Here is a 14,424-nt window from a genome sequence, read left to right as displayed (position 1 = left end):
ATATGGAAGCAGCACAATTTACAACGTCGTGGCGGTAAATAGCCTGTTGGCATTTTTCCTTCCCTCCAATAAGAGTCTGAATTTTCCACTTTTTTCCAGTAGGTTTGATTTGCGCTGGATTACAGATTACCTCTTTGTTGCGGCGCCTTAATTCAATCAGTAAAGTCAATCAATAAAAAAAAAATAAAAAAAAGGCGGCTTCACACAGGGCAGATTTCCCCTAACACGTCAGCCGTTTTTGTTGGGTGTTGGGCAAAACGGGCAACGAACAACAGGGTTTGGGATGTCGGGAAAAATGGAAAATGGCTGTGTTGCAGGATGTGTTGGGAGTATTTGGAGTCAAATGACTGTCGTGCTACAAGCTGTAAATGTGAATTGAATTTAACTATTGTACTTTATGAGACAAATTGTCAATTGTCAACTGCAAAACTGGAAAAAAAAATATCAACTGCAAAACTGGAAAAAAAATAAATAAATAAAACAAAAATTAACGAAGTGCATGTACGACTGTGTGATTGTGATTTGATTATCTGATGTGTGAAATTATATATATATCGCTTTGAGTACGAAGGTGGTGGATGGCCATTGCACAAAGAGGATCGTCGGCAGATGATCATGGCTTGATGGTGTGTCTTCTGTACACAATTTAGAAGATGGATTTCGACCTTTAGGGAACTCCGATGTAGATTTCTTTAAGCACTTCAGAGCTGGGTCTCTTGAAGCCTTTAGAAGGTGGATTTCTTTAAGTACTTCGGAGGTATATATATATATATTTTTTTTAGCACTTCGAAGGTCCAGTTCCTTAAGCACTCCGGAGACGGATTTCTTTAAGCCCTTCGAAGGTGGAAATCTTTAAGCACTTCGAAGGTGGATTTCTTTAAGCACTTCAAAGGTGGATTTCTTTAAGTACTTCAAAGGTGGTTTTCTTTAAGCCCTTCGAAAGTGGTTTTCTTTAAGCACTTTCAAAGTAGTTTTCTTTAAGCACTCAGGCACTTTGGACGGCCTTAAGCTTGGGAAAAATCCAAGTGTAATCCACTCACAGAAGTTCTTGAGCTTCAGCAAGTGGCCAAGCTTAAGTGTTCCTCAGGGCGAATATACAGGCGTGTGGATCTGTGGATTTGTTTATGAATTATATCTTCAACCAATCCATTTATAATTCTTACAAGTGAACGTTCCATGAGCCGGCATTTGAGCAGGATTTTAACTTTTTTTTTTTTTTTTTTTTTTGCGGGGGAGAAGGGCTCATCACCAACCTCCTTTACGTGTATGGAAAAAAATAAAAATAAATAAATAAATAAAACTGGAAGTGTGTTCCTGAGACTGGAATTAATTTGTACCTGAATTAATTTACAGCATTAACTGTTAAATTTCTCAGCAGGTTGACTGATTTTTTTTTTTTTTTTTTTCTTGCGGAAGGATGTGCTGCTGTGAGTTGGCAACGTCAAATGGCGAACGTCTTTTTAAAACAACCTATTAGATTGCCATATTATTGCCGGGCACGCCACAGTACATGGTGAACAAATTTTCCTTGGTGTTTGTTTCCAAGTCTCACCCAATGAAGAGCAAGATGAAGTGACCAGTGAGTATGTCTCAGCAAGGTCACACATGAGTTTTGGCATCGATCGGGGTGACGCAGCAACAGCAGGACAGAGCCGTGGTTTCCAGCAGTGGGCCCGCGAGGGTGAGGGAAGAGAGAAGGGAAAAATGAGGTGGCTGTGATGGACGTAGCGAAATGAGGCACAGCACGTGAGGAAAGTGGAATGTGAGGAGGGATGTGTGAAATGAATGCAGTAAAGATGAAATGGAAAATGAAAATATGGATGTGAAAATGGGAGGATAAGAGAGAGCGGAAGGGACTAGGAATACTGGATAGGGCTTGGAGGAGCGGAAAGCGGAGAGGAGATCAGAGGACAGTAAACACCATACATACAATAGACTGGCAGTGGATTAATGCTTCCTTTGGTGTGTGTCTGTCTGTGTGTGTGTGTGTGTGTGTGTGTGTGTGTGTGTGTGTTTCGCAGTCTTGACACAGACATCCCCGCTCAAGCCCGGATGCTTCAAGGTGCTTGCATGACTTGCCTTGCCTGATGGAAGTGGCGAGCATAACAAGTATAAAGTCTGTTGTAATATTCCACTCACACACTGCACTGTTACGACGCGTCCTGCAAACTGCGAATCAACTCCAAGTGTGTAAGTTTCCAATGAAAAGCCAGACTAACAGATTAAGTGACAAATCATATACTCGTGCTGAAGACTGGATTAGAAGAAGAAAAACTAACAGCAAAGGAGACAGAGAGACCGTTCGCTAAAGTAAAGTAAATAAAAGAATCAACAAATAAAACCTGTCTTTTCTTGAATGACCTTTGAAGAGAAAAATACGATACTCATCAATTTGCCACTAGGAAAAGAAAGAAGAAAAAAACGAAAAAAATAATAAACATAAACACTTCCATTTTTCTTCAAGAGCCTCTGCAGGAAAAGAAAAAGAAAAGTTTTACACAATGCTTATCATCAACCTACTTGTGTCACTTCCTGCATGAGTGTTGCTAACAGGGACGACGAAGAGTTTCACCTCGCCACGTATTAAGGTTTTCAGGTCTGCGAGGCATTTTTAACGCGGGCACTTGTACAAACTGACCCCATTACCGGTCCCACAGCGCTGAAATGCCTTGGCTACGGGTCACGTGTGTTGAGGGAATGTCCCGTACTCTGAAACACTTTTGCGCCTTTTCTCCGCTACTTTCAAAAGGCTCTAGTTGAAGTTACACGTGGTTTTATTCATTTATTAGTTTATTTTTATGGTTCTAGTGACAGATTATCAAGATTTTTACATTATTAACAGAAGAAACACTCTTGAGAACCCGGCCAATCATCTCTGTGGCCTTTGAAAGCAGTCATGGTAAGAGAACTGAGCGTTTCAGAAGTACTGGACAGTGTTACGTAAGCCAAGCGAGGCGAAGAGACAGGAATTAAAGAACAGTCTTCTCTAGGAGTTTCTGAATACGTGCTACCTCATACACGACAAGGAAGTGTATTGAGAGGGGAAATAAATAAGTGGGAAGCAAAGGGAGGAGAGGGAGAGGGATGGATTAAAATGAACGAAGGAATTGGATGAAGGTAAATAAAGGAAGGAGAGGATGAAATGAGAAACAAAAGGAATGAAAACAGGATAATAACACGAGAGGAAGGAGGGAAGAGGAGTGAACAGCGGGCAAAGAGAAGAAAGGAAGGGGGCTGGATAAAGAAAGACGCAGGAACTGATCGAGAACAAAGGGAAAATAAGAAAAAAAAAGATTAAGAAGAAAAAAGGAAGTGAATAGAAGACAATGCAAAGGAAAGAAGGCGAATAAATTAACACGGGGAAAAAAGAGGTGCAAAAAGAGAGAGAACACGAAGAAGACGAAGAAAGATGGAAATGCACCCACAGAGAACAAAGGGATGAATAGGGAGAGGGGCGTGAATGAAAGGATAAAAGGGAATGAATAGAGGGCAAAGGGAGGAGGAAAGAAAGAGCTGAGGAGAGAAGTGAAGAAAGGTTGGAGGAGAGCTGGAGGAGGAGGCAGAGGAGGAGGAGGAGGAGGGTAAGAGGTGGTGAGACGCAAAGGTGATGGAGGGAGGTATTGGGAAGGGAGGAAGGTTGATGAAGGTATCTGGGAGGGAGTGGAGGGAGTGGAGGGAGGGAGGGAGGTCAAGCCAGAAGAGTTGAATAGCCTGATGTTTAACGTTCACACACAAAAAGGTATTCTCAGGGTAAACAGTTCCATCCCTTGCATCCCGGTTCTGTCTGTCTCTTTGTCTCTGTGTCTGCCTCTCTGTCTGTCTCTTTCTTTCTCGCTCTCTCTCTCTCTCTCTCTCTCTCTCTCTCTCTCTCTCTCTCTCTCTCTCTCTCTCTCTCTCTCTCTGTCTGTGGGATTATTGTTTTAACAGTTTCCATTTTTTTTTTCTTTTCTTTTCTTTTTTTTTTCGAGGCACAAGTGTATTTTAGGCCATGACTGTGTAGTGTTAGTGTGTTTCTAATATTTTCGTCTCATGTGTTTCTGCTGTTTTTTTTTATTCTGTTTTATTTTACGTTACAAGGATAACTGTAGTGATGCAGGAAATTGGGCTATTATTACTATTACTATTACTATTACTATTATTATTATTATTATTATTATTATGATGATGATGATGATGATGATTATTATTATTATTATTATTATTATTATTATTATTATTATTATTATTATTATTATTACTTCCTCCATCTCTCTCTCTCTCTCTCTCTCTCTCTCTCTCTCTCTCTCTCTCTCTCTCTCTCTCTCTCTCTTAATGCTAATAGACATATAGAGGTGCCTTTGTTGCATATATATTTGAGAGAGAGAGAGAGAGAGAGAGAGAGAGAGAGAGAGAGAGAGAGAGAGAGAGAGAGAGAGAGAGAGAGAGAGACGGAAGGAGAGGAGAGGTGCACGGTAAAGATTGCTAAACGTGAGAAAAGGAATAGTGTAAGAATAAAGCAAGGAAGATTAATTGACTGAGTGCGTGATGATCGTGTTTACGTGTGTGTGTGTGTGTGTGTGTGTGTGTGTGTGTGTGTGTTTTCCTTTAATTAACGGGACTAGGAGAGAGACGAACACTGTTGACCAGGAAGACAATTCGGAAATGGGAAGGTGGGTGTGCACTGTCTCTCTCTCTCTCTCTCTCTCTCTCTCTCTCTCTCTCTCTCTCTCTCTCTCTCTCTCTCTCTCTTTCTCCAGCGTAACTACCAGTAGGCAAAACAAGGCTATATTGACAATTTTAATGTTTCTGTTTGTAGGAACTTAGCATTTTCTTCTTAAACTATACAACAATTAAATCTACCCTCTTAGAAACTTGATAAAATTTTTTTTTTTTTTGCCATTTTGATTTTTTTTTATGGAGTTTTGGGGAGCGTCAGAGGCAAGATTCAAGTTCAGCCGAGGACCTTCCTGAGTCATGCAGGAGTCGGTGGAAAATGCCGCGAAGAGGGTCAGCTCCCGGGGCCGAGTGAACACCCCGGGCAGTGTCCACAGTTAGCCACACACTCCCCACTCCCCACACACTCGTGGCCGCCCGTGTACACACTCGGGAGGGGACGCCGCCATACAAGGCGCCCACCGGCGTTGTTAGCGTCTGGAAGTCTTTTGCTAAACGAGGTCAGGCGTTATCAGGTCATCTTACTGCGCGTCCATTGTGTTTCTGAGTTCCGGGTAAGTATACTGGCAGCGCATCGCCAGATCCATGTATCATGTGTTTCTTGCACGAGAGTCAACGCTTGGATTAAGATGGATGATGCGCGCCCCTCTGTGCTCTGCGGCGACGGATGAAGAACGACTTTAATTATCCACTATTACAACATTACAACACGTTTTACTGTATATACAAGTTCCTCTTTAGCATTTACATATTCAAAAGTGTATACAAAATTTTTTCATCATTTGAAACGTCGGCGCTTCTCAAAGATGGAGTTGATAATCATGACATTATGAGTACGGCACAGTCTGGGAACGTGTGTCAGCAGTTCCCGGAACATCATGATGAAGGCATCAGGCTGGCGGGACCATCACGCACGAAGTCCAGCAAGTAAACGTTCTGCTGGTTGGGTTCGTGCGGGGGTGAGCGTCCCGTGTAGTGTGTGCGCGGCGCGGTGCTGGCGCCTTCCCGTGGCGCCTTCACTACCGCCTTCCTTACAGACTTTAAAATAACAAAGGATTTATGAAAGTAAAGAACAAAAGCTATTTGAGGTAAGGACTTCATTAACTTTAGTTTTCCAACAATTGACATGAAGCAGGGAACGCGGTGGAGGAAAAATGGAAGCGTGGGGTGACGGGCAGCGGGGAGCGTCCAAGTCATAGTGTGTGCTGGCTGGTCGTGCCGCGCATCCCTCATTGGTTCACACTCAACCAATAGGCGGATACGTTTTGTTTACATTTTTTTCAGCTGCTGCCCAGTGTTCAACTCTTATTTTGGGAGTTTCACGTGTGTTTGATGGACGGGCGCTGGAGTGTCCTCTGAGACATCAAAATCAAGTGTGATGTAAAATGTCAGTCACCATCCGGTATACTAAATTATAAAATTTGGCCTCAAAGTAATGATTAACGAGTCGCTGATCCATTGCTGTGTGAGTGTGTGTGTGTGTACCTAGGGGGGCGTGCGAGTGGCAGCGGCGGGGTCAGTGGCCCGGGGAGCGGGTACATAAGGAGGAACAAACATGTCCTGAAGAGACACCTGCTGGAGCCACCACCGTCACCACACTCCAGCGTCTCCAGCAGGGAGAGCCACCACTCTTCGCTCCCCGCATCGCGACTCACGCCCACCGGACACACGCCGCTGGGTGCTGTCAAGTCTACAGGTCTACAGCCTCATCAAGCATTGTTGCGTTTGCTAGTGCTGGGAAGCGGTGAATGGACGCGTGGATAGATACAAAACTGACTGTGGATAATTTGTGACATCAGTTTTCGGAAAATATTAGAACTTTTTGATTGGCAGACTTGAAAAGTAAATAAACTGGAGGTCCTATTGGAGTGACTAGACGGGGGGCTGACGTGACTCGGCGCCTGAAGGCGAGACGCGGTGCTGCTTCCTTAGCTGTGCTACTTCAGGAATGAAGCCTCGACAACTTTAACACACTCGAGGCAACAAAATAAGAAAATCATCAAGAAGGAAGTGGAGTACTTACTTCAGTGGTCGCCACAGCTGAGGGTCGGCGGCGATGGGCGTGTGGCTGGGGCTGGTGCGGGTGGCGGTGGTGGTGGCGGCGGTGTTAGTGCTCTGCGTGGCCTCTCCGATGCCCCTGGAGGAGGAGGACGACGACTATAGCTTCTACGAGGACGACTACGAGTACAGCGAAGACTATGATGGAGATCTGGTGAGTTTGCTGCAATGATACTTTTAGAATAAGTCTTAGGAAGTACTAAGTTTGTCAATAACTGTAGCAAAAAATTCGCCGGTGATACAAAAAAGAAAGAAAAAAAAATAGGTATCAAGCATATCCATAAGTATTTTCACATGGTAACAATAACTGCCTTTGTGTAAATCGTCACTAACATTCGTACCTGTGTATTGTAGCTGCTATCAATGACCTAACAAGCAGGCGTCGTGCAGGGCGGCTGGGCAGCAGTAACATGCCATGCATACTCTCAATGAAACACCGTCCCTCTCCTAACAAGCAGGCGTCGTGCAGGGCGGCGGGGCAGCAGCAACATGCCATGCATACTCTCACTGAAGCACCGTCCCTCTCCACCTCAGACTCGCAGTGGCCTGTGCATGCCGGGCTGCCCTCGTGACGGCGCCATGCTGGTGGACAGGTCCTCCTGTCGCCACTACTTCGTCTGCAAGAAGCTGCGGGAGGAACTGGTGTTGGCGCGGTGCTCCTGTCCCTCTGCCACGCCCATCTTCAACCGCTACAGCCGCAAGTGCTCGGTGAGCGCCCGCTGCCGCCTCTCGTGCCCCTCGCAGCACCACGTCTACTCCAACTGGACTCAGCTTGCCCTGGGAGGCCACGAGTGCCACGTCGCCGAGCTGCCTCCGCCCCTGCAGCCCGCCACCACCCCTGAGACCACTCCTTCCACCACCACCACCACCACCACCACTACCACCACTACAACTACACCTTCTACCACTCCTTCCACCACCACCACTACAACTACGCCTTCTACCACTCCTTCCACCACCACCAATACAACAACTCCTTCTACCACTCCTTCTACTACCACCACTTCAACCACAACAACTCCTTCTACCACTCCCTCCACCACACTTTCTACCACCACCACTAAAACAACTACTCCTTCCACCACACCTTCCACCACCACCAACTCTTCAACCACTCCCTCTACCGCAACCACCACTTCAACAACTACTGAACCGTCCACCACGCCCTCCACTGAACCGTCTCCCAAACCTTCAACCATTCCCTCCACCACCACCACCACCACCACCACTACCACACTCACCACCACCACCACCCCCGAGGAGGAGGTCACAGAATTAACCACAGATGAACCCTCCGCTGAGACTAGCACACCACCAGCCACATCTGCCACACCGGAGGCATGCAACGACACTACCACAGCTCCCACCTCCCCACCACCCACCACAGGGACCCCGGAGGTTACTCTTTCCACCACAGCTTCTACCACAACCGCAGATCCCACCACTAGTGATACTTGCATCCCTCCCATTATCCAGTCACCAGCCACTCTCCCTGCCACTATTGAGTCACCAGTCCTCCCTGCCACTATCCAGTCACCATCCACCCTGCCTGCCATTATCCAGTTACCAGCCACTCTCCCAGCCACTATTGAGTCACCAGTCCTCCCTGCTACTATCCAGTCACCAGTTCCTCTTCCTGCTACTACTAATACTCTGATTACAACTAAACCTGCCACAGTTCATTCACCAGTCACCAAGCCTGCCACTCTCCAGTCACCAGTTCCTCTCCCTGCTGTTACTAATACTCTGATCACAACTAAACCTGCCATCATCGAGGCACCAATCACTATCCCTGACGTCATTCAGGCACCAGTCACCAAACCTGTCGCCACTAATACTTTGGTTACAACCAAACCGGCCACCATTCAGTTACCAGTCACTCTTCCTGCCATTCTCCAGTCATCAGTCACTAATACTTTGATCACAAGCAAACCCGCTACCATCCTGTCACCAGTTACTCTTCCTGCCACCATTCAGTCACCTGTCACCAAACCTGCTACAATCCAGTCACCAGTCCCCCTCCCTGCCACCATCCAGTCACCAGTCCCCCTCCCTGCCACCATCCAGTCACCAGTCCCCCTCCCTGCCACCATCCAGTCACCAGTCCCCCTCCCTGCCACCATCCAGTCACCAGTCCCCCTCCCTGCCACCATCCAGTCACCAGTCCCCCTCCCTGCTACTATCCAGTCACCAGTCCCCCTCCCTGCTACCATACAGTCACCAGTCCCCCTCCCTGCCACTATCCAGTCACCAGTTCCCCTCCCTGCCACCATCCAGTCACCAGTCCCCCTCCCTGCCACCATCCAGTCACCAGTCCCCCTCCCTGCCACCATCCAGTCACCAGTCTCCCTCCCTGCCACCATCGCGCAGCCATCACACATTCCTGCCTTCCTTGAGCCCTCCGCCACGCTCCCTGCCGCCGTAGTTTCCACACGCCCCTCGACTGCAGCGTTGCCAGCACTCACGCCCTCCGCCGACACCAGCGCCGCCTCGTCTGCCGAGGACATGGTGGCAGCAGACACCGCGGCAGCCTCTGCAGTGGCCGCCTTACCCTACACGCCAGGCATTATATCCAACCTGTTCCCAATTAATTTTCCCAATATAGCAAACAAGCAAATTGCAATTGTCTACCCCACCATTGGTCTGCCCACGCTCACTACAACAACCATCGTCAAGTACCCCATCGAAATTCCTCCCTTCCCCAAACCCTCGATCATCCTCCCCTTTCAGACCCCCACCACCCTGACGAAGCCCACCATCACCATCCCTCCCCTGATCAGCACCATCACCTTGCCCGTCCTGATCAAGCCCCCCATCGGCTTCACCACCAAGCCTTTGCCTCTGAGCTTCACCACCGATCTTTTCAACAAGTTCTCTTCACTCACCAAGTTTGGCCTCTTTAGTGGGGATTCTGCTCCCGCTGCCACCAATGCTGCCATCACTTCGGTAATTGCCCCCACTACACCACATGACACTTCATCAATACTCCCCCCTCTTCCTCTCCCTCCCGCTCGCCCTCACAGCTGCGAAACCGTGATCTGTCCTGCTGCTGGCGTGAGGATCCCAAACCCCAGTAACTGCAATCGGTATTACAAGTGCGTTGCTCAGGACGGCAAGCTGGTGCCCCGCTCGTTCATCTGCCCAGCCAGCGTGCCGGTCTTCAGTCCCACGCTGCAGCTGTGCATCAGGGGCGTCAAGTGTAAAGTGCGCTGTGGGAACCAGACTGGCTCAGACTCCAATGAAACAGCCTCGGCTACACCACAAGACGCCTCAACAACCCCAGCGGGAAACTCTGAAACCAGCGCTGCCACGCCGCCGCCAGCCACCTCCACCACTACCACAACGCCCGTCACATCTGCCACAACGTCCACCACCACTGCCACTACCACAACATCAACTACCACTACTACTACTACTACTACTACTACGCCCGACACCACCACCACTACTACCACTGCTGCTACTACCACTACCACCGATGCCACAACACAGCCTCCACTGCCAGCCTGCCTTATATCGTGCGCTGAGCCTAGCAAGAAAGTAGCCGACCCTCGCAATTGTAGATTCTTTTACATCTGTCACTTTAAGGAAGATTCTCAGCCTGACCCCATACGCATGAAGTGCCCCAGCTCCCGGCCAACTTTCGACTCTGCTGCTGGTGAGTGCGTCAAACGGGCCCCCTGCTTGCCTCGCTGCCCTGCCTACGCTACAATCGTCGTGTCTCAGAATGAAACCACAAACCTCACTGCACAAGACGACCCAACAACAACAATAACAGCAGTCACCTCCATCACGAACACAGCTGATGTCTTGCCATCCCTTCCACCAGCATCGTCCTCTTCAATAGATTGCCAGCCCGTCTGCTTAGTCCCAGATTCCTGGTTGGCAGATCCAGCAGACTGCCGCTACTTCTACGTCTGCCACTTCCTGAGAGATGTGATTCCAGAGCCTAGACGCATCAGATGTCCATCAAGCCGACCAGTCTTCGATCAGACCCTGGGCAGATGCAGTGCAAGCGGCGCTTGTCAGGTCTTCTGTAATGAAACAGCTCCTATTTCTATCCCTGATATCTCGCCAGAACCCTCGTGTCATCCCAAGTGCCTCATCCCTAACACCAGGGTGCCAGATCCCTCCGACTGCAAGCACTATTATGTGTGCATGCTGATGGGCACACTCAAGCCTCAGCCCATCCGCTCCAAGTGCCCTGACGCCACGCCGTTCTTTGACAGCAGCAAGAACATCTGTGTGGAAAAGACAGAGTGCAAACTGGCTTGTCCTCTGACAGACACCACCATTCCCTCTACACCTGAGAGCCCTGATGTGGCCAACGATCCGTGTTCCCCTCGCTGTGTGGAGCCGCAGACCATCGTGCCTGACCCCCGGGACTGTGGCCACTACTACATGTGTGATGGGTCTCCTCTCGTGGCCACCAGGATGAAGTGTCCCTCCCATCAGCCGTACTTCGACGCCGCCACCACCAGCTGCTCTCAGGTGAACACCTGCAAAAACACCTGTGGCCAAGATTCTACGATTACTACAACTCTCGCTAGTTCATCAAGCATTTCCACCTCACGCCCTGAGACCACGGCAACCACCACAACAGTACGGCCAGGCTCGTGCAGGCCGCGGTGCAGCGCCCACAACACCATCGTGCACGACCCGCTGGACTGCCACCACTACTACGTGTGCATGGTGGTGGACGGCAAACACCACCTCAGCCGCGTCAAGTGCCCCGAGGATCGCCCAGTCTTTGACCTGTCATCTTACAGCTGCCAGAGAACCGCGCCCTGCATCCTTACATGTGCTGACAATGTCATCACGGAGCCTCCTACCACAGATGCAGCTGCTGTCACCGCCTCTCCCAGTAGCACCGCAGCAGGAGGCTCAAACATTATTCCCGCCAGTGACCAAAACCCAGGCATCACGCAAGACTCAAGCAGCAGCGCCGCCCAAAGCCCTGGCAGTCCCATCAGTGTTAATGAGACAGGCAGCGCGACGTGTGAGCCTGTGCATTGCTCCAAGGCGGGAGTTCTGCTGGCCGACCTCTCAAACTGCAACCGCTACTATGCCTGCGTCTACGTGGACAGTTTAGCACCACGGCCCGTCCACGCCACATGCCCAAAACGCACACCGATCTTCCATTTCGGCAAGAAGCGGTGTGTGACCGAGGCAGAGTGTTACCAGCCTTGCTCCAACCAGAGCGTAGCAGTCACAATTCCTACCACCACCAGCGATACTTCCGTAACGGCTGGCGATACTGATGCATCCAACCAACCTCCGTTGCCAGAGGAGCCAGCCTTGGAAGTGGACGCGTGTGCGCCGCAGTGTGGGGAGCTGGGCGGGCTGGTCGCTGACCCCAAGGACTGCCGGTTTTACTATATATGTTCAGGTGTGTACAGGAGTCAAGACCCCGTGCACGTTCAGTGTCCTTTCGACCGGCCTGTGTTTGACCGCAAAACCTCGCAATGTAGTGGCGGGGCTGCCTGCACGGTGACCTGCCCCTCCAGCAACACACCGGGGCAAGGGGGCTCCGATGTGGTTATAAGCGAATGCACTCACGCAGGCTATTTTGCTAAGAGCCACACCTGCCAGTCACTGTACACACACTGTTATCAGAAGGATGACAGACTGGTGAGGGCTACTAAGAAGTGCCCTCCAGGCTTCGTTTTTAACCCAGTCTCCACCTATCCTTATTGTGTTCCTCCCGAAGATTGTCCCTACGACCCAGCCATCAAAGGTCCTTCCATCAACGGCACCATCTGCCGCCACCCCGGCAGTTTCCCCCGCTGCCGCAACTGTTGCTCAGACTTCCTGCGGTGCGAGGCCACTGGCGACGAGTTCTGGCCAGTGGAAGCACAGTGCCCCGGAGGTCTGGTGTTCAACACAGACCCTCGCTACCCAGTGTGCGTGCGGCCACAGGACTGCTCCCGCAACGAGCCAGCCAGCGACCATTGTGACACGGAGGGGTACTACCCGGCGTGCCAGGGCTGCTGCAAACATTACTACTACTGCACAGGGGACGGCCGCCTCCTGCACCGCTCTTGTCCTCACTCGCTGCTCTTCAACCCAGACTCCTCACAATGTGTCCTCCCTTGGAAGTGCCCTAACATTTCCCCGCCAGGTCCCTTCCCGTGACGGGCGGGCCTCCCTCCACTCGCCCATTTTTGGCAGTTAATATGTGCTGTTGCATACGAAATATTGGATGACTTTTAACAATTTCTTCATGTGTGTGTTAACTGTATCTTATAGGGCTTAAATTAACGGCAATATATTGTTGTTGTTGTTTTTTATGTGAACATTTTTAATAAAGTTAACTTATTATTTTGAAAGGGAGTGATATGCTTTACTGGAGTATGAAATATACTTGAAAAACTCAGCAGGTGGGTACTAGACTTGACAAACAATTTCATGTGGGTGTGTTGAGTGTAGGCGCCACACATCATACACCACACACCAATAGCATGCAACAAAACATCACTCAAGGCTTGTCACCCCAATGCTACAATAATCGTAGGTGGCTTCATGACACCGTCTCTTGCTTCTTGACCTGTCTGATGTCACTCGGTCATCACATCATCATTACACAAGGCATGTTTAGTCACCCAGAGTAGTGATGGCACAGCTCACTACAACACTGACTCAAGCCAAAAAGCATGACCCCCCGTCGCATCCACGGCCACTTCCATTTGGTCTCAGCGAAGCTCTTGATGTAAATCAGTTAATTAGTTCATGTATTTATTGCTTTTCAATCTGCAAACATGAGATTCACTGGACTTTTTAACATCACTACTTCAGGCACCTACTTATGCATGCAATTCCATCTACTTCATGGTTTTTCGTCTCGCCACTGCAGGAGCATCGTACTTCGAAATAAAACTGAATCAAATAAAGCTGATATTAGAAAGAAAGTAAAAAATAAACAGAAAAATAGATAGCTAAAGACCTACACTGACTGATAAACTAATTATCATGTAATACACCTTAACCCTCCAAGGAAAAAAAAATGTTTGCCACCCATCCGCCCCAGCCAGTTTTGATTGCAGAAGAGGACTATGAAGTAACAACATGTGTGGAGGTGCTGGGTGCAGGACTGAATACTGAATACAGGATACAGCTGCATTGATGACAACAGAGGGGAGAACAATAACGTGTTAAAAGTAGGTGAACAAGAGTAAGGGGAGAAAGAAAAGGAAACGTTAATTTTCAGTGCCCATGTAAAGAAAGGAATCTGAAATAAAGTTGGAGAGAGAGAGAGAGAGAGAGAGAGAGAGAGAGAGAGAGAGCCTGGAATGTAGAAGATTGAATTATGTGAATATAATACAACAGGAGATTGTTTTTTTTCAAGCCAAGGCTCCCAAGGAGTTCCTAGAAAAATGCACCAGAATAAACTATGCTTGACTAGTATATAATGCATTTTTTGTAAATCAATCTTCCCATCTATCTACATACCTGTCAAATTTGGTGTTTGCCTGGTGATTGTTCACCTTAACTTGAGCCAACAAGGTTCCAACAATGTCCAGTGGCATTTGTCAGGACTGTGTGGTCAAGAGGAGGCTCCCTGGATGAGCTGGTCTCAGTTCATCAGCAGGGACTTCAAAGAATACCTATGGCAGCGAGGCATTAGACACACCTGCTTTAGCACGTACTGGCCAATAGGGAATGGTGCCATGGAGTGCTTCAATAGGACATTCAAGCAAATCCAGAGCTTCAGGG

General features: G+C 48.9%; 2 protein-coding genes across 2 annotated transcripts in view; one reads left to right on the top strand and one right to left on the bottom strand.

The window, feature by feature from the left end:
- LOC135105105 (cytochrome c oxidase subunit 5A, mitochondrial-like) overlaps positions 1 to 7,476 on the bottom strand; it is a 14,213-nt gene extending 6,737 nt beyond the window's left edge. Inside the window, exons 1-2 of the mRNA XM_064013106.1 lie at positions 7,053 to 7,476; positions 6,677 to 6,874 (exon numbers count right to left, since the gene is read on the bottom strand). The gene's annotated coding sequence lies outside the window, so the exon portion shown is untranslated. The remainder of the gene's footprint in view (positions 1 to 6,676; positions 6,875 to 7,052) is intronic.
- LOC135104639 (mucin-2-like) lies at positions 7,201 to 13,040 on the top strand. Its single transcript, XM_064012171.1, has one exon. The coding sequence runs from the start codon at positions 7,201 to 7,203 to the stop codon at positions 12,844 to 12,846; it is 5,646 nt and encodes a 1,881-aa protein (XP_063868241.1). The 3' UTR covers positions 12,847 to 13,040.
- The last annotated feature ends 1,384 nt before the right edge of the window (positions 13,041 to 14,424 follow it).

The sequence above is a fragment of the Scylla paramamosain genome, chromosome 11 (genome assembly GCF_035594125.1).
Source record: "Scylla paramamosain isolate STU-SP2022 chromosome 11, ASM3559412v1, whole genome shotgun sequence".
NCBI lineage: Eukaryota > Metazoa > Arthropoda > Malacostraca > Decapoda > Portunidae > Scylla > Scylla paramamosain.
Note: the sequence above shows the minus strand (reverse complement) of the source record. Positions and strands in the feature narration are given on the sequence as shown.